Below are 21,152 nucleotides of genomic sequence, written 5' to 3'. Positions count from 1 at the left end.
TTGAAACCTGTTGTCCTTAATTAGATGGCCCCGTAGCAGCTGCCAGAGGGCAAGAGATGAAACAGGTTAAATCGAGGGTGAGAGGGGTCCTTCTAAACATTTTTGGCCTTTGCGAGGCAGCAAAGGTGTACAAGCCCTGCTGGGAGGGCAGAGAGCAGCCGACAGTCTTCTTTATAGAGGGGATGTAAAAGGTCAGCAGCTTTTGACTCAGGGTTTTCTTCCTGAGAACTCTCAGGATGTGCTTCTTCTTTTTTTAGCAGCCACTGTAGAGTCAGCAGGCCAGGACATATAGAAAGTTAATGTAAAGGCACGAGGGCACATAAAACTATAAGAAAAACTTATACAACAAAATACATATATCTGGTTTGTAGAACGTCATTTCTAGAGATGTGCCTTAAAATTTGATCTGAAATGACTCGTTATTCGTCATTGATAAGATATTACAATATTTACTTCCCTTTACTGCCAAATGTGTTTCACGAATGACGCACCTCACGGTGTCCCCTAGTGGTGGCCCTAGTGCCATTCCCGAGTCAGTCCTTTAGGAATTCATTTAAAGAAAGTGTTCCAAGTTAAATAATTATATAGCAAAGCAAACTTTTTTAAAATGAGAATGTGTGTTTTTCTAACATGATAAACTTCCATTATTATGAAGTTTAAACCAGAAAAAAAGAGAAAAATCTGTGTATTTTTTTTTAGCGTGAACAGCCGAAGGAGGGCAGTGTTTCACTCATACATACGTCTGACTCCTCTTTGCTTTGCTTTCTTCTTCATGTATCAGCCCCACCCGAACAGGAAGCAGCACCGATAACCCCCCCCCCCCTCCCAACACGTTAACTAACAATTTAAACGTACCTAATGAAAATTAAAAGTGTAGACTAAAACAGCTTTAATTTTATTTACTGTAGAGACCTTCTTGTATACATGTATACGTGCCCACGCTAAACGTTTGTTTAATTTAAGGTTTGAACATACGTTTTTTGTGTACTGTTTTATTTTGAAGGGTGCCACACCGGATGTGATGAGCTGCGTTACTTTCGTATTTGACATAGCCGTGAGTAAAAGGCGTAGCTAGTAAACACCACAGCAGACGTCCGAGGCTGAAAACACCGATTGATTAAACCCGTGCCCCGGTACATGCTAAGCCTACCGGTGTGTTTGGTTCTCCCGGTGCCGTCCGCGGTTGTCATAGTGACTGTCAGCCTCCAAAACACCAGAACTGTCGGGGCGTTAGCCAGCCAGCTAACAAGCTAGCATAGCCATCAAGACGTAGCAGCATCGGTCGCAGCTAGCATTAGCATTAGGAGCAGAAGACAAAGATGATAGCCCTTATCAACAAGCTGCTGGACTGGTTCAAGGCGCTCTTCTGGAAGGAGGAGATGGAGCTGACCCTAGTTGGGCTGCAGTACTCGGGGAAGACGACCTTCGTTAATGTGATAGCGGTAAGGCTAATTTTTAACTGCTAGCAGATGTGCCAGCTGTCAGTTAGCATCTGGTTGCATCCATTGTTGTCCTGCAGCGGTGAGGTCAGCGTGTCTCCAACAGGAGTCGATAAGGTGGCTGTTAAATCAGTTTCTGCACAGAGCTGCAGCCCGACTTCATCCCCCCGTGATAGAAGCTGCTAAGGCTTCGCATGAAGCCCATGATCGAGCGATAATTTATGACAACTGCTTTTACATTTGCACCGGTGGGCTTTGGACAGAAGTGAAGGCCACCCTTTGGGACTGGACTTAGTCCTGTTATCAGGGCCGCTGTTGAGACTTTCATGTCTAGCGATGATGCCCCCCCCCCCCCCCCCCCCAACAGCCCAACCCGACCCTGCCCAGCTCATGTCAGTGACCTACCCTGTCACACACTAGTCACCCCCCTGTCATACCTCATAAGCCTCCTGTGCTGCCCAGTAACATAGTTAATGATTGAGTGACCCACTAACATATATTGTCCTTAACTCAGTGAGGTTTCCTTGGTTGTCTTTTATTGATTTTGACACCATTATTGATTATTCTTATGGCTCATATTCTTTTATTGATTCACCATCAGTTTTCTGTGTGACCGATATTAGATCTGCACAGGTTTTCACTTCTATTATCTTTGAGTCTGAAGATGCTTTATAAAATATGCTTTTTTCTCATAAATGCTCGTCTTTCCCTTAAAAAACTAAGAGAACAATGTTCTGTTAAGTTTATATTTACAATTTATAGATGTTCTATGTAGTTTCACTGTAGTTTTTGTTTAGGTTTAGTGTTAGCTATGTTTGTTTGTTTGGGGGGGGGGTCAACTTTTTGGAAGCCAACTTTTGGCCTTCATGATTTCAGACTTTTCTGTGACCTGCCGATATTTTGCAGATTCAGATTTTCTTTCTACGAAACTATAACTGAAAACATATCAAAACAAAAATCAAGCTTCAATGGTGTTTTCATAACAACATAAATGATTAAACTTTATAATGGCCATGCTGCTGTAGCTGGCTCTGAGCTGTGGATATCCTTATTTTTCATATATATAGGTTCAAAGTAAGTGTTAAAATACAAAAGTAACACTTAGGATACTTCCTGTATGTTTTATTTTAGTGAGAACTCAATATTGTTTTTGTCTTTTCCAAAAATCTTATTTATATTGTGGTTATCTGAACGGTTGATTCACACATAGAGAGTAGCTAAACTTTCCAAATGAACTTTACCAGCCAGTGGATGATGTCAGAGTTACTCTCTGCACCTTTTATGATATAGTCTTTGTATAACTGTACGTTTCTTTGTGTTTTTCAGTCTGGTCAGTTCAGTGAAGACATGATTCCCACAGTCGGATTCAACATGAGGAAGATCACTAAAGGCAACGTCACCATCAAGGTTGGTAGCTCCGTTTGCTGCCTTTGTCATGTGTGCTTTGTGGATTCTTTTTTTTTTTTTTCTCAAACTAATTTGAAACAATAATCCATAAAACATGTATTTAGCATTATAAGGGATTAAATGAGATATTTAAGGTAATCTGTGGTTTACAATGGCAAAAATAATTTACATTAAAAAAGATTTTACAAAACAGCTGGGGATTTTTGTTGTTTGTGTTGGGGGGGAGGTTGTCCTCAATTTATAAATCATAGCAATCATTCTGGTACTTAGCATTATACACTACATGTGTCTCAGCTATTTCAGTAACCCTTTAAAAGCAGCAATTTTAACAAAAATAATAATATTGGCATTATTTTTACTTTTTTATCAATATTATTGCTTTTGCCTTTTAATTTGTAGTTTATGTTAAATTTGTAGTTCTCACTTAGTTTCTTCTTCCTTGTGTTTGTAGCTGTGGGATATCGGCGGTCAGCCTCGTTTCAGGAGCATGTGGGAGCGTTACTGTCGAGGAGTCAGCGCTATCGTGTAAGTCCTGGTTTCATTAACTGAGATATTCCTGACTATAGAAGCTCCTAAATGTAAAAAGAAAAAGTGCAAGCACTGAGCTGTATAACTGCTGTAGGTATGAGTGGTCAGATTAATGAACACATGTTAGAAAAACCCTTGAAACGCATCTTTAGAAATGCAGGCTTCTCGTATTAACCCAGTTGTGTTGTTGAGATGTGACAGGAGCGCTGCAGTGAATGTGGGTCAGATTTATGTAACAAGAAGCACCAACGTTGGTTTGCAAATGCAGCTGAGATGCAGTAACAGTGATACTGAAAGGCTCCCAAACATTTTCATCAACCTTGATATCTTCAAATGTGAAGTGAAGCAAATTTTATTTGTCAAGTTGATGACTTTTTACACAGGTTTTCCATATACTGTATATTAACCATGGACAGTCTTAGCAATTAGTCCTTTGTCATTTTGGAGTGTTTTAGTGAGCGTGTTTAGATCAGACGATGGAGTTCTTAGTTAACAGCTAATGCAAGCAATACATAAAGTGTCACATTTAACACAAAGATGCCCGAGATGCCCGCTGTCCTGTATTATTAGCAGATCATTGAAATAATAGAATTACTGCTGAACAGATTTTACTTCACATCAAGTCATGATATATGTCAAATAATTTCATTAAGGGCTGCTATAGGCACAAACAACAAAACATGGTCAAGAGGCTCATTTCAGACATTGGAATCAGTTGAAGCCCCTAATTATTCTTTCTGGACCTTGAGTTTCCTCTAGTGGACCTTAGAGGAACAAGAATTTTTCTCCCAATATTGAGTTGACTATTTTTCAGCCCTCGACCTTCCCACTTAATTTTGTCTTGCTTTTTGTTTTGTCCTGTTGCAGTTACATGGTGGATGCAGCAGACCCAGAGAAGATCGAAGCCTCCAAGAATGAACTCCACAACCTGCTGGACAAACCGCAGCTGCAGGGGATTCCTGTAAGAACAGCAAACCCAACTGACCCAAGCAGAGCCGAGCTTCCCCACTGAGCCCGACTTACACAAACACAAAGCTGATAGCGACACATGACATTGATGCACAACATGAAATGGGAAGCAGCTGAACCTAGCAGAAGCTAAACAGACATAAGAGCAGTTATGAAGCCACTAGAGGAAATGAGGGGAGAGCACGTTTAAGAATTAACCAGAGTTAACTGTTTGACTTAGATAAAGCTCAGGCCTTTTCCTTATTTACGCAGGTAGTCTGCTGTTTACAGCTGCCATTTAACAAGTAAAACTAAACATTGCAATATGTTCAGCTGATTTTGTTCCACCTGCGTCTCCAGGTTTTGGTTCTGGGGAATAAGAGAGACCTACCAGGAGCTTTGGATGAGAAGGAGCTCATAGAGAGGATGTAAGTCCACGCCAACACGCTGACTCTCACTTCTGACTCAGACCTCATGTTCCCCTGTGGACTCGTTTGGTGCATTGGCTGTAGTATCATCACACTCAGTGTCCAAAATTAACTTTTTCACTAAATGCCTAAAAAACATCCAGTGAGCAAACATTTTTTTTCTCAAGGCAAAACAACTTTTTGACATCATAGTTTTTTCTATTTCTGTACACTTTCATACATCAATATTTGATGAATTCTAGCTCGAAAAACGAAGTTAAATTCAAAATCCTTCTGAATGGAGTACGTTTTTCTTTGACCTTGTGTGTGTTTGTTTCTGATCAGGAACCTGTCAGCAATCCAGGACAGAGAGATCTGCTGCTACTCCATCTCCTGCAAAGAGAAAGACAACATTGGTACAACACAAACACACACACATGCTCATAAATTAAAAGAATTTATGTTCTTTGTGCATTAGCCCTAAAGTTACGTTCAGAACAGTATTGTTATTTTGTGGAAACAAAACAAACATATCATTACATTTCCATGCCAAATTGAAGTTTCTGGCAAATAAGTTAAAACCAGCATAAACCTAAAAGTCAACCAGCAAAACACTCAGTGTCTGTTAAATTGCACAAACACGTGTACGTGTGTTTGGCTGATAACTTTTGTCTCTGCTGGACGCAGTGAAGTCCCTGAGAAACATCAATGAGACCACAGAGACAAGAGGTTTGTTCAGGATACAGTGCAGATAGCAGATCCTTAACTTTGGTTTCCATTAAGACTCGTGCTATGCATGTGTGAACCACAGAAACAATAGCTTGTGATGGTAAGTTGTTAAAAATGTTTTGATTTTTCACTTTAAATAAACGAGTAAATTTCATTCATTTAACAAGAATTTATGTGGACGTCAAAGGATGTTGCAGTTACTTTCATAGTGCTGTTGGGCTATGGAAAAAAAGCACTATGAAAGAGTTTGTATAGACAATTATTACCAAAAAAAATAGAAAGACTGTCAGTATTAATGAATATAATATATTAATTATAGATCTTCATATTTAATTTATCCATCCATCAATCCCTTCTCTTACATTTATCCAGTTCAGGGTCGCGGGGCCACTGGAGCCCCTGTGTGAATGTGAGAGAAAGAAAGCTTTGACTTGTTATGAAAGCACTTTTCTCACAGTCCCATTAGCATCCCTGTAATATGTCTGACACACGTTTTTACATCTCAGTTATTAACTACGAAACATCAAGTGCTGAGAAGCATCATGAAACCAATTATTTCTTACTCATTTTGTAAATGATTTAGCAGTTGGTGATGAGTCTGTTTATCAAGCTAAGGTGGAGTCAGAACAACAAAAGAAAACACATGTAGGAAGAAAGCGACTGTGCAACAATGACATCATTGACAAGACAGGAAAACCTGTGAACAGCACTCAGAGAGCACTGCTGACTTCAGGCTGTAGGCTGTTTCAAAAACTCCAATATATTATCATCAAATATAATATATATTTGCACATTTACGTTTAACTTCAGATTAAACACCATTATAATCAAAAGAAGATTGATGGTCCCATCCACAGTCATTTATTTTCACCAGTATGGCTCATTAATGGGACACCCTTTCTGGCAACGGCCTGAATGGAGGAACTGGGGATGTAAAGCGGCTTGCAGATGAGCAGCTGTGGGCCGGCTGAAGCAGCTTAAGCAGCTCACTCTGTATATGAGATTTGTCAGCTTAGAAGAGCTGAGCCATCAACAGTCTGAGCTTACATCATGGCCAATTCAATTAGTGTTTACACGTATAAAACATGTTAAAGAAACGAGCTTCGAGCCAAGAGCTAAAACTGAAAGTTGCTCTTTACTTTTTCTTCTTCTCTGATTTCTGTTCACACGCCTCCATGCAATGCTGACGTCACATCTCTCTCTGCAGACATCACTCTTCAGTGGTTGATCCAACACTCCAGGACTAAGAGGAGTTCCTGAGAAATGACACATTCCCAACAGTACAGGCCAAGCCCACCTACCCCATATACCCCCCAGCTATCCTCTCTGTCATCTACCCCTCTTAATACCGCCTAACCCCAGTTACCTGATCCCTCCACACCTTTGGATGCACTGATACCTCTTTGTTTTTTGATGAAGTATCATAGCAGGTCGAACACATAAGAAACCAAAGCAAAGCCGTGGCTACAGAATTTCCCCGTGTGCACTGATGCAGCCAAAATCAGCACAAGCCCAAAAGGATCTAGATGGTCCAGTTCTGGTTCTTCAAAGCATTATTCAAAGAAGCATTATGTAGAGTAGCGACCTGTATCGTTCATGTATGAAGGCAGACACATTAAAACCTGTAAGTACTGTGCATGATTGCATGGTAAAAGTGGTATCTGTGCATCTTTGCAGATTCGCACAACAGCCGCCATCATTACCTGATTTTAAACGATCAAATGTTTTTCAGCCATTTTTAGTCTTAATGATCAGGAGAAGCGGTTATTTTTGATTAATGGCCATAAAGACACATGTTAAGCATTATTAGCCGGTTAATGAGCGGCTGTTGTGTGCATCTTCCCTAAAGATTTCCCATGAGCCTTTTCAGCCCCCTACAAATGCCATCACCACAAATCATTTATTTCTTCTCGCCTTTCTCCCATTTTCCCGTTCTACCTCCATATCTTCCATCCTTCGTATAATCCTGAGAACCTCCTCTTCTTCCTCCTTCGTCTGTTGCAAACTGCTTCTCCTCCACTGTATCCCCTCTCTGTTCTTTTCTTTTGGATGTTACCTTCGTTCTGTCCTTCCCTGTCACCAAGCCCCGCCCCTCGTCGTCTCCCTCTCTCTCTCTCTTGCGGAGCGAGGGGTTAAATACCTTTTTATTGCACTGTTAATTTTGTTTTTTGTAAGATATTAATAATGAGAATAATGTTAATAATCTTCTTATTGTGACATAACCTGATCTGTCCAGACTTAAGGAAATGGTACTTTAACTGAAGAAGTGTTTATGTTCATGTCTCTGTGATAAGCTTTTTATTTTGATTTGTTTTTTTGCTTCTTTTCTTTTTTTATTGTCACTTTTTTTTTACTTCATAAGTCGAATATGGTTGTCTAACTAGACTAGCGTTTACTGCTCTGAAATGTCTGCTGATTGGACAGCGGGGGTCATGTGATTACACGCAGCTATCACATCATGTTGGCCAAAATGAAACCGTGTAGTTTGCTTGACTTGGAGAAACCCTCACGGATCAGATTGATCAATTTACAAGTTTTTATACACATATTTATTCACCTTATTAATGCCTCACATCAGATTTGACGTGTTATTTGTAATCACCACAAGATGGCATCATAAGTATCTCCCATATTTGTTCATCTGACTGCAAATATGGATTAAAAATGATTTGTTGTTTTGTGCACAGAAAGGTCTGAAAATGATCAAATTCCATCAAATGAACAGAAACAGAATTGAACGAAAGTTTTCACCAGAAACTGGACATAACTGCCAGTTTTTATTATTTTAAAATCAATATTCCTGTTCACTTTTTTAATATCGTGTTCATAATTAGAATTAAGTCATTATACAAATGAACTGAAATCAGGACCTGGTCAAGAAAGTTAAAAATTCAGTTTACTCTTTATTTCCGAGTTTGGATCACACGTTTTGGAAATGAGTCTTTCACATTTACTTGCATAGTTATATTTTTGTCTTTTTGGTCATCGTTTTGCATATTAAGTCTTGAAATGGATGCTTTTTCTACAAATCATGCACACATCATTTCTTTTGACACTTGGGAGCCGTGAGCGTCTACATAAACTCTACAGCAAACGTTTGTATATATATTGAAAACTTTATTTTGGGTGTTGCTGGTGTCAAAATGATGCTACACAGATATCACTTTACTCTTATTTGTATAATTTATATTTATGCTCAGTTAGCTGGACTTGAGCTGCAGGCTAAAGTTGAACCTTTAGGCACAGTGTTGACAACAAGTTATCATATAATTATGTCAGGTCACAGAAGGTGGTTGGAAGGTCTCTCTCCCAAAATGGTTTCCATAACGTAGCACTGGAACACCCTTAACATTAATATTGTTTAGGCATGCCACGTCACCCGTTTGTCTCGTTTGGATTTCATTTTGGTCAACTCCTGTTGGATCACATGACATCCTGGTCCTGGCAGCAGCCAATCAGACAGGAAAAGGAAGAAGCATTACGTGTTTGTTCTGTAATTTGGTTGCTTTGCTTAAATGTGGTCAGACTGCTTTACACTGTCGCGACAAATACGGTTAGTCTGCCTTAAGATTTTAGGTAAAGCCTGTGTTCCTGTGACACAAACATATAGATCGTTAAATATTGTTGAAATTGGAAAAAAAACCAGGATTCAAAAAGCCCACTTTGCTAACATTTTCTTGGAAATCCAGCCAAACCTTTTTTAGATACCCTGCTAACAACCAACAACACAAACTAATCTTGTAGCAGTGCAGTCACAGCAGGTCAAGTGGTTCTCTTAAAAGTGCTTGATTCGTCCAAACATCAGTTTTAATTCAAAATATTCAATTTACAGTCTTAAATATCACCTTAAATGCTGATTGTTAAGAATGCTGTTGGCCCAGCTGAAAATCTCTTGAATGGAAGTTCCAACAATAAAAGATTGTGCTTCCAAGGAACTCCACAGATCATGTATGCTTCCAAGAGGTTTGCTTGGTAGACGTATGACACTGAACTCTTAAAAATGCAGACTCAGGAAATCGAGATTGAATGTCAGAGGGTGCAAGATGCATGCTCCCACGCCAAAAAGCAAAGACTGAACTCTAGTTTTTAGCAACTTTGTTCAAAAGCCCTGAGAAAATTAGCTAAGCTCTCTGCACTGGAGGCTTGAGATCCAAGCAACTCCGTGCAAAACTTAGAAGAATGTGAGGTTAAAGTTATACAGATATTATTACCAGCAGTTTGGCCTTCTTTATCCCGACAGTGAAAAGCTGCTGATTTCTTAACAACCGCCCAGAGCCAGCGATCTGAAGGAGCTGTGTTGGTGAGCTGGCAGCCCCAGTAGGTGCAGTATTTTCATAACCAACCAATAGTAAGCACAACCAGCGCTAGAAAAGAGAAAACTGAATCTCCCTCAGCCTCAGAAAGCTCTGTTTGCTCTCCAGCTGCTCCAGGTTTCAGGTTCTGGTGTTTTCTGAACCAGTCAACAGTTTCTGACTTTGTCCACTCGAGATCAAGCCAGCAAAGTCTTTTCTTCTTTTCTTTCGGTTTAGTTATCGGAGCCATCAGACAGACTTATCTGCAGAGGGGAATTTACAGTAGAGTCTCTCCGTCTTTTACTTTTTATTTGGGAAAATGGACAGTCTATACCTGAACAGTGGAGATTCATCGTTTCAGTTCCACCTCGGCTCGTAAACTCTGACATTCACCAGCCACTTTGACTAGTTTACCAGCCTGCCAAGAGTCCATTAAGGCAGATCAGCACCATTCAACAACAGCTGTTGGTTCTTTTTTGTCCTTGTTATTCTGAATGTGTGAAACTTGAAATCCCCCCGCAGGTCTGCTCTGATTGGCTCTGGCCTCTTCTGTTTGCATGCTAAGGACAGGAATTATATATCTGTGGGACCTGATGATGTAAATGCATATTCTGGTGTAACTTTACCATAAAATGGCCTTAATCCAGTGTGTCAACTTGAGTATTACCGTCAGAAAAGTAATGCAAGTGCACAAGGGGAAATGAAGGTAAAACAGTGCAATAAAGTATTGACATGTGCTTAAATATTGTGTTTTTATGACTGAGGAGAATCACACAAAGCTTGCAGTGCTTTTCCTACAGGTGAATACACTGGAATATGGTCACTGGGATAGAAAGTTTGACCTGATTTTTGCTTTTTTTTGTTTTTTTATATATGGCAGATAATCTAGTGAAGACCAGTGATCCTGCATGTGCAAAACAATTGTGCAGGATGTGTTGTAAAATGTTTCATGGTCATCCTGTGCGCTTACGTTCAGAAAGCTGTCAAGATTTTTGCATAAATCAGCAGCAAAAACCTGAGAAATCCACACCCTAAACATGTAAATAGTAACAGTGTTGCACTTTTCAAACCAAGCTTTTTGTTCATCTTTCAAAAATTACTGCAGATACTCTCAATTTGTCATTACGTGTGCACCCAGTACTGCAAATCCTTTTCATCAGGTTTATAATTTTACATTTTTTTCGTAACTTATTGATTTATTATAAGTGAAACAGCTTTCACACCACTTCAACCACTTTAAGAGTTAACATTGTAACCTTCAAGAAAGAGAAACGTACCAAAACAAAGTAAACTAAAATTAAGCGATGCCCTAAGGTTTTGGTTTTAAGTGAAGCCGACTCTAAAGAACAAAACCCGAAGCGTCTCTGCTCTGATGCTGACTGGATTCTTTGTGCTCATGCTGCTGATTCTGTGGTTTTGTGTGTCAGAGTTTGCACATGCAGGATGATCACAGTGAGACAGCCTGTCATTTTGAACCTGTTTGTACATTATTGGTTAATTAAGTTGATATAATGTGTTTTAATAGAAACATGCTTGTGTATGATACTAATTAAAAACTATGGCGAAAAGTGATACATTACTTATTTTTTTTAACCAGGTTTTATTATATTTGTTTGTAGATAGATAGATCCAACTATAAATAAGTATCCATAGAATAAGTAATCCTCTAGGTCTGCCTTGAGTTTGCTCACGGTGCAATCAGACATTGTCTGAGCAAAGGTAATTAAATATCGAGCTTTAAGGGAAGCATTACTTTTTTCTTTATTTTGTAATTATTTATTAGCCTAAACAGGTACAAAGTACGGCGTAACTGTAAAAGTAAAAAACTTTTACTACACAGTCGACTGAGAGCTTCAGACTATAAACAAACTGTCAAATTCAGAACTGACTGAGCCAATCAGGGAGCAGCATTGTCTGTGACATGTTGGAAGAAACCAGTATGTCTGATGGAAATCGATGTGAAATTCAGCTGCAGTATTACTGATGAGACAGCAGGGGGCAGTGTGTCCTGTCAGTTAGTGTATGTGTGTGTTAGGTCAGCTTTCAGGCCAAATTCAGACTAATTTGTCACTTGAGCAGCAGCAGCTGAGCTCAGCTGCTCTATGACAAGCATGATTGCAGTGAGACTGAGGCTGTTCTGCTCTGAGGCTGCGGACCACAGAGAAACAACCGAAAACAGCAGTCAGACAGCAGATGTTGGCACAACTGATGTGAAATGTATCTGCTGCTGTATTTGTACAATGAGACAGTTCCCGCGATAAAATAACTGACTTGTGGTCAACACTCATTATAAATAACATACTGGAGGTATCGGAGATTTATAGCAGTTAAGGTGATTAATGATTAAAAAGACATTAATGATTAATCCAGAGGAAAAATGTGATATGGTGTAACTGCCAGAAGATGTTTTGTAGGTTTGCTGTAGTACCCTCTACTGCCACCAGGTGATGCCACTTACTGTTTAATAAGACAGCAATAAAGGGAATTTTACTGGTAAATAGCTGCTGTCAATGAAGTTAAACATCTTTATTTTTCTCTGTTTTGGACTTCTCTTTTTTACTTTAGTTTTGAATGATCGAAACTAACTGAAAGTCACTCACTTGACTTTCAGTGGACTAATGACAGCTAACGCTAGCTTTCCCATTAGAGCAGATACATTCCTAAATATCTTATGTAGAAAATTCCTGTGTTAAGAGCACAGACAACATAAAACATCTGGGTTGGAAAAATGAAGCCATCGAGGAAGTGCCTTAAACTTGCTTTCTATCCTTAACCCTGCATTCTCCGTGATGGCCAGCAGAGGGCGACTCCCCTGGTTGCAGACAGTTTTATAGACGTCTATGCTCATTGTCCTAAATAAACACTTTCCTTGCGAGATTATGGGTTCCAGCTCTAGTTTGAACATGAAGTTCATTTTATAAATTATTGTATGATGGATGGACATTCAACAAAGCTCTTAGTTTGAAGCATGTCGAATCCCTCCAGCACGGCCTCCCGAGGAATGTATGGTTGCATCACGCCAGCAACTCTCTTTCCATTCAGGGTTGTATTTTGGTGGGTAAGTGACAGTTTAGAGGAGAGAAAAAGCAGTGTGGAGCTCCGTTTTCTCAGCGATTCAAAAGCAGACGGACAAAAAAAGCAGAAGAAAAGAAGCTGAAAGGGAAAAAAGGAAAACGCTGGTCATTTGGTCATTTGGTTGTGACGTGATCGCACTGATAAAAACTCCCAACTAAGTCTAACCTTATCCTCATTTCTCCTTCTCTGCATCCATCCATTCCTCTCTCCGCAGACCCTCCCTCCATTTTTTTTCTCTGAGCTACTTGTCGACAAGTGGGCAAAACTTCTCTTTCATAGTGTGAAGTGTGTGTGTGTGTGTGTGTGTGTGTGCGTGTAACTACTTTTATACCAATCGACAAAGAAGCAGGCCTCACAGTTTCCTGTCTGCAGTACAAGGTGGTCCCACCAGTGTGTGTGTGTGTATGTGCATGTATTTGTTTCCAGTGAGAGTCAACCTAGCTCTCCATCGGGGACCCCGTCCTTGTAGCCATGGCAACGGTATTCCCCTCCTCCTCTTAACTCCTTTCCTCATCAGTTTTCCCACAGAACAAAACCAACATTGTGCTCCTGGTTTTGTGTGTGTGTGTGTGTGTGTGTGCATGAGACATTCAGGTCAGATTAGTTTGTGTTCATTGAGCTTGGACTCGAAGACACACAAATGAACGCACACATCCTCACACATACACACTTGTTGCTCTTCATTCACTCGGCCTCATCTTGGCGATAAGAGGGCCAAGATTCACACACACTTTTCCAGAGAAGTTCTCCATATCAGTGGATTTCACACGGGGAGCGCGAGGTTGCCTTTTCAGATGCAAAGTAATGAGGACGACAGAGAAACCTTTTTATGCTACATGCACCAAACCGATCGAGCATTTTTTACGTTTGTTTCCAAAACTCTAAATTTATGAGTCAGCTCAATACCTGAGAGTGATTAGTGACCAATAATGAACTGCAGGACATTTATCCTATCATGTGGAGCTTCTGAATTCTGCTGCAAACACTTATGTTTATGCTGTTTAAAAGGTCCACTGTGAGGGCTCAGAGCTTTATCATGAGCCGTATACACTGCTGGGCCAGAAAAAAAAGCATTGATATTTTATTGGCATGCATTCATGTTGGCGTTGTTTAAATAAGCTCATGCAATGTCACAATATTTAATTCTGTCCAGTGTTTCTTTCATTTTTCACTGAGAGCTTGTATTGATAGTAGCAGGGGTCAGATCACTGCTTCACGTTTCTCCAGCGCGTCTCAAAGATTGTCAGCAGGGTTACGGTTACTCTGTCGACTGGTGGCCAGTCACTGTGTAAAAAAACTGATATCTTACTAGCTGTGACACTTCATCAGTGTTTCTTCTTCTTATCCAAGGATGCCCATCACTCTGGAAGAGAGTAAATCATCAGACCTGGTGACCCTTCTGAATTACTCCAGAGTTCAGTCTTTATGCTCCCTGACAAGTCGAAGCCATTTTTTTTATCATTAGCCATTCTTTGTCTCATTATGTGTGAAAATGCTTTTATTTTCGCTTTGAGACTGAGCTGTGAGTTCTACTGTTGATTTGTTATCGTCTGATTTTCCTCAAACGTTTAAGTGATCATGTTTACTGAAGATTCTGGCGTGTGATGGTTCACTGTCATCCTTCCAGGTTTTAATAATGCTTTGGACCATTTTTAACCCTGCGTTACTAGCAGAGGTGTGGACTTGAGTCAGACTCGAATCATTAATTTTATGACTTTAGACTTGACTTGAAAAAATGTTCTAAGACTTGTGACTTGACTTGTGACTTGCAAATCAATGACTTGGTCCCACCTCTGGTTACTAGTGTCAAACATCTGCTTAGTTTTTTACTTTGTAAATATTTTTATGCTCACGAAACAAAGTAGCATCTTTTCTGACACCACAAGATTAGACGCCTTCAATGGAGTGATGAATTTTGTTGTTTTGGTTTGGATTCATTTAAAGTAAATGTGGCCAAGCTAATGGGAGCCTTTGTTTTTGGATTAGAAGACTAAACATTAAGATATGAAGTACCAGGTGTGTGTGTGCAAAAGGCTCCAACAGTGCTAGCACAGTTGAGAGGTCCAGTTTGGTGGAGCTGAGCCCAGCAGACACTGATCTGCTAAAACTCCCCATCTCAACATCTGGCAACCAAAGAGAAGTAATTCCTGACGCCATCATCCAGATGAGTGTGATACAGGAAACCTCCCACAGTTGTTATAAAGAAGGAAACTAGCCATAGTTTTTAACACTGTAAAGTTGGGTGTGTTGACATGATTTGTGGGGTCAAGGTCTCCCAATGAGCTTTATCCTTAGGATCTGTGTTTAAAGCAGTTTGAATTTGAATTCATTTATTTTAAAGGGACAGTGCAGTTTAACATAGTCCAAGTACAAAACACGAAACTGATGTAACGCACAGAAGTTTATAGCTTATGTGAAAATTAGCATATATAGCTTATATGCTAATTGTCAACAATTGTCCTTTGTTGGGTTTACAATCAAAATAGATACATTTTACAATAAAACAAAACCAAAATACATCATAAATATAATTACAATTAATAGACAGTAAATTAAAATAAAATTAAAAATGATTTCCCTTTAACCAGACTTTAACCTTCAATGTAAAGGATCTGATATCTGTGTGTTCCACTGATGTCAGGCCTTTATGGAAAATGCTGACTGACCAAATGTAGATCTGCGATATGATATCTTGCAGTTGCCGTTCACCTTACTCCTAGTAACACGATTACTATCTTGTCTCTGGATGTATCTATTGAGACACTCCTGGGCCATCCTATTTATACATTTAAAAACTAATTTAAGAAAACACAAATGATTAAAACTAAGTAGATTATAGTTGTTCTTTAAAATGTGACAGTGATGCCAACGAACAGATTTTTTATCCATTATTTTTAAAGATTGGTTATATAAGGACACCACAGGCTGTAGATGGTGCTGCTTGGGTCCAAACTGTCATACAATATGAAAAATAAGAGAATATCATAGAATGCATAAATATCTGAGCTGCTGAAGCGGGTATATAGTGCCGAATTAACTTAAATCAATTCAGATTAGCGTTGACCGTCTTAGAAATCGTTTGTCTTTACATGCTCGTCAAATTTAAGATGTGAATCTAAAATTATTCCTAAAAACTCAAAATCTTTGACCTTCTTTATTTCTTCGTTCCTTAACTTGATTTTAAAATCATCAGATGAACTTCGTTTCCTAATAGAAAAACACATAGAAACTGTTTTTTTTTTTTTAAATTCAATACAAGATGATTATGATTATTATGATTATTATTATTATTATTATTATTATTATTATTATTATTATGTTCCAGCCATTGTTAGACATCATTTAGATGTGCCGTTAAGGCAGGGGTAGGCAACTCCAGGCCTTGAGTGCCGGTGTCCTGCAGGTTTTAGATCGCACCCTGGGTCAACACACCTGAATCAAATGATTAGTTCATTATCAGGCCTCTGGAGAACTTTAAGAAATGCTGAGGAGTCATTTAGCCCTTTAAATCAGCTGTGATGGATCATGGACACATCTAAAACCTCCAGGACACTGGCACTCGAGGCCTGGAGTTGCCTACCCTTGCATTAAGGTGTCTGCTGCCTCGCCGGGTGACTTAGCTGGTACATGTATAACTGCATCATATGCACAAAGTTGGCAGCTAGCTTTTGGACAACTGGCAGGCAAATCATTTATAAACAAACTGAACAGCAATGGGCCAAGAACAGATGCTTGGGGAAAACCCATTCTGTTTTCCAACATGGACGAGTTTTCTTTATCAACCCTCACACGCTGTTCTCTTTTGTGAAGATGGGACTCAAACCAATCAACTGCCTGCTTTGAAAATGTCATGTCATGGCTGACAGTGTCAAAAGCCTTTATTAGGTCAAGGAACACTGCACCCACAACATTACCATTATCCAAATTACACTTAATATTTTCAACATAATAGCAATTTGCCATTTCTGTGGAATTTTTTTTTTTTATCTAAAACCGAACTGCATTGGATGAATGAGCTGATTAGTCTCTAAGTAATTGATTAACTGTGCTGCTACAACCTTCTCAAGCACCTTGGAAATAATAAATGATCATAGTAATTGTTAGCTTGTTAGCATTACTAGTATGACACATAATACAAACACAAAATAAGCATTGGCAAAAAAATAATAATTTATGATCAAAAACCAGATTACCTCATGAAGATGTGCAGAAATCGGTATTTGTCCCTGTTTGGATGGCTGCTCATGTCATTAAATGTTAAAAAAAAAAAGTCTCAGATATTCTTTACCACTCGTATTTATTTACTTATGTTTTGTGTTAATTCTTCCAAAACCCAAAGATGTATTATTTATAATGACATAATCTTTACATTTTACTGCTAATCCTAGTTTGTTTGTTTTTCTGTGCTTTCTTTGAAACATAATAACAGTTATTAAACTGATGGCAGGCTAATCATAATACACATATAAGAGTATTATTGTCTCGGCTTGTTCTCCATTGTGCTGCTAAACAGAAAAGTTATTACATTACAACTAAAACTGTGAACATGAGGTTACAGTCATGAAATCCCAAACTTTAGTTTAATCATATAAAAGAAAACGAGGTTATAAACTGCATTTAGAAATGTAGCAGTAAACACACACCAACCTCGACTACCGATGTGGGGCTCGAACCTGTGACCTTCCTGTTATGCAACTGCAGCCAGTTGGTTCCCATCCAGTCTGTCCCAGTGACACTTTCGCATGACCAATGGAGGTCTAGTCGCCCCTGTGTGTGCGTTCATTAGTGAACAGAGGCGGTTTGTTCACCAGTTTGGATCACAGGGGCGAGCTCTCATCACTGCTAATGAGAACAACATCTCCAGCCTCCTGAAACACTCTGTTCCTCCAACTCTGACTCAGTCTCCCTGTTTCTCCACCTCGTTCCACTCTTTCATCCACGATTCATAAGCAGATTTTAGAGGCGCTCAAATTACATAAACATACCAAATTACATAAAGATTAGCACCTCAAGTCTCTGTTTTTATTGGTTGATAATTGGATCAGATATTGGTCCAGTCCTGACTCAGAAAGCTGGATTGGGTGCTTACGACAGTTTTGTAATTTACACGTACATTTGATGAACTGTTATTTTTAGAAGCATTCCCCTTTTACATGTTAAATAGAGTTCACAGCCAATATTTAATCCAACTTTAAGAAGCTTTGAAAAAACAAAATATATTTTGAAAAATTACAGCTTTTTTTGTGGTGAAAATTGTTAATTGGTGGTGATAATCCATCCGTTGGGTTGATTAGATGACTATGGATGATGTGTGTCCTTACATATAGCCTATTTTGGGGGGTTTATCCTCCGTCTTCGTGTCCGTTTGTCCGTCTACAGGACGTTTACATTTTTAAATAACCTTCATTGGTTGCTCGGAGTAACCAGGCAAAGACAGGGCAGGAAAGACGCTCACACAGATTACAAAAGTTTGAGTTTCGAGATTAACAGAACTGTGCGTGTGTGTGCGCGTGTGTGTGCGTGCGTGCGTGCGTGCGCGTGCGTGCGTGCGTGCGTGCGTGCGTGTGTGTGTGCGTGTGTGTGTGTGTGTGTGTGAGGGAGAGTTTGGGCTTGTATCCCATGGAGACAGGACAGTAGTGAGGTCATTGACATGCAGAGCAGCAGCGGCTCTGCTGAAGGAAAATCCTCCTCACTATTAGGCTCTTCTCAGAGAGAGGATCCCTGTACTCCATTTAAAACAGCATGTTGGACAAATGCTTTAAAAGCTTTAATGAGACCCTCAAACCAAGAACTCAGAGAGGAACCAAGAAGCTACAATTAGGACCTTTAAATACCTGTTTCATTCATTTATATTTACCAAAATACGAAGATTTTCTATGAAAACCAATCAAAGAATGCATAAATGATTTGACACATACATAAATGTATTACTAATTTGAGCTAAAGTGATGAGTCATTTCACTTTTTACTTGATTATTTGGCTGTTCCAGTGCATATATGGGATTTGTTGCTTTTATTTGCTTCACATTGTATAAATTTTAATGTTTAGTTAAAAGAAAATCCTAAACTTAGGAGGACTTGAGTTTTTTCAGTGTTGAAATTTAAAACAGCTGTTGAATCCCAACAAGAATGAAAAACAGGCTCACTGACTGAACGCTACATTTAAGAATTCTACAGCCGTGATCTTCAACAGACCTGTGAATATTACATGTAAGTTGATGTTTCTGAAATTTAGCATCACAAAAAAACACCTCGACCAGTCAGGCTCTGTGGAACCAACAGCATGTTGCAACAAAAAGGACACGGTTAAAAGGGGAAGTGAGAAGGACCTCAAACAGTCTTTCTGACAACTGTGGAAACAACGAGATGGATTTTCAGCTGCTGGACGAGGCTCTGGAAACTACCTCTCTCTTTTTAATCTTCTCAGGACCTTATAGTTGTAGTTCTCGGGACCTTGTAGTTGTAGTTCTCGGGACCTTGTAGTTGTAGTTCTCGGGACCTTGTAGTTGTAGTTCTCGGGACCTTGTAGTTGTAGTTCTCGGGACCTTGTAGTTGTAGCTCTCAGGACCTTATAGTTGTAGTTCTCAGGACCTTGTAGTTCTCAGGACCTTGTAGTTGTAGTTCTCAGGACCTTGTAGTTCTCAGGACCTTGTAGTTGTAGTTCTCGGGACCTTATAGTTGTAGTTCTCAGGACCTTGTAGTTGTAGTTCTCAGGACCTTGTAGTTCTCAGGACCTTGTAGTTCTCAGGACCTTGTAGTTGTAGTTCTCAGGACCTTGTAGTTCTCAGGACCTTGTAGTTGTAGTTCTCAGGACCTTGTAGTTGTAGTTCTCGGGACCTTGTAGTTCTCGGGACCTTGTAGTTCTCGGGACCTTATAGTTGTAGTTCTCAGGACCTTACAGTTGTAGTTCTCAGGACCTTGTAGTTCTCAGGACCTTGTAGTTGTAGTTCTCAGGACCTTATAATTGCAGGACCTTCTCAGGAAGGTCCTGGAACTATAAGAGATATACAGCAGGGGAAGAACAGTACATTTGTATTTTGTAAAGTCCTGTTTTAAAAGCTTTGTTGCCCTGTCAGCAGTAATGTTGTCTGTCCACTTGTTCCCAGATCTTACAGTTTCTCCAATGTGTTCACACTTATTTAATTGCTCTATGCCTCACCTAATTGAGTTTACGGGACAGCAAACCTTGTATAATATAAAACACAATCTACAGCAGTTTAAAGTTGACATTTTTGTGGTTTTGGTTAGATATAATATGTCAAATGAACTGAAGTCAATATGGAAAATCACATTTATTTTTGCAACATGAAGAATGAGTCTATGAAAGAACAAGTGGTGGTACTGTCACTCCAAAAAGAAACCTGCAGCACCCACCGGGTGGTGTTTTAGTCTGTTTCCTATAGTGTGACATATTTAAAAAGCACTGGCTAAATGACCAGACTTTGCTTTCCAGCTGCACGGATTCAAAAGTTCAAACAAACTGTGAGAGATAAACTCTTGTAGCATAACTGTTGTCCCGCCTGCTGTCGGTTAGCCCTCTTGGTAAAGTTGTATTTTACAGATTCATGAAACAGACTTGAGGAATTTTTTTAATTCAGTTTTATTTATATAACACCAAATCATGACAACAGTCACCTCAAGGAGCTTTATAATGTAAGTTAAAGACCCTGCAATGATACAGAGAAATTTCCAGAAGAAATTCTAATTTACATGCAGGTGGCTGCAGGAAGCAAACCTGTGAGTTTCTATTGGTAAAGTTGCTTATTGTGATTTTATTTTTTGAAAGGATTCCAGTCTCCATTTCATGGCATCACAAGAACAAACTAAGTGTAGATTTAGATTCTCTCTAACAAACATAAAGTACAACTAAATTAATTTCTTGAAACGTCCACGGTAAAGTTTAAACTGGATGCAGCTTTATTTCATCATCCTCTCATTGCTTAGCAACCCTTGGTGAATCCAAAACTTTCTTTTTCATTTATCAAAAAAACACGACTCCAACAACTGCTCATCAGTAGCACAACGACATGGAAAAGACCAAAAAGAAGTATAAATGGTATTTAATCTTTCACTTTATCTCACTTTATCTCACTTTCGATTTTTGATGCGGTGCAACAGTTTCTACCTTTGTTTCTAATGTTCATCCACATTTCTCTTCTGTTCTAACAGATAACACAAAATTATGGCTCCAAATATCAAATTCCAGAGTTTGGACCGAGGTATTGAAACAAACTGTCAGCTTTTAGCAATTTAAATGTTGAGTTCGAAACTCTTTGTTTTGGTACCAATCCAATAGCAGTCATACTACTGAGGAGTCAAAACATTAT

General features: G+C 39.2%; 1 protein-coding gene across 2 annotated transcripts; it reads left to right on the top strand.

Moving 5' to 3' along the window:
* The first annotated feature begins 1,016 nt into the window (after positions 1–1,016).
* On the top strand, positions 1,017–21,037 carry LOC146494079 (ADP-ribosylation factor-like protein 8A). 2 transcript variants are annotated; one of them, XM_085146063.1, is made up of 7 exons: positions 1,018–1,442; positions 2,766–2,846; positions 3,298–3,371; positions 4,242–4,335; positions 4,683–4,750; positions 5,075–5,145; positions 6,666–21,037. In XM_085146063.1, the coding sequence occupies exons 1-7, from the start codon at positions 1,320–1,322 to the stop codon at positions 6,716–6,718; spliced, it is 564 nt and encodes a 187-aa protein (XP_085002189.1). In that variant the 5' UTR covers positions 1,018–1,319; the 3' UTR covers positions 6,719–21,037. The 2 variants fall into 2 exon arrangements, with proteins under 2 accessions (XP_085002188.1, XP_085002189.1); XM_085146062.1 differs by lacking the exon at positions 6,666–21,037 and having other exon boundaries at positions 1,017–1,442; positions 5,075–6,659.
* Positions 21,038–21,152: the final 115 nt, after the last annotated feature.

Source organism: Neolamprologus multifasciatus, chromosome 20 (genome assembly GCF_963576455.1).
Source record: "Neolamprologus multifasciatus chromosome 20, fNeoMul1.2, whole genome shotgun sequence".
Taxonomy (NCBI): domain Eukaryota; kingdom Metazoa; phylum Chordata; class Actinopteri; order Cichliformes; family Cichlidae; genus Neolamprologus; species Neolamprologus multifasciatus.
The sequence above is the reverse complement of the archived record's forward strand: the minus strand, read 5'-3'. Positions and strand labels throughout refer to the sequence as shown.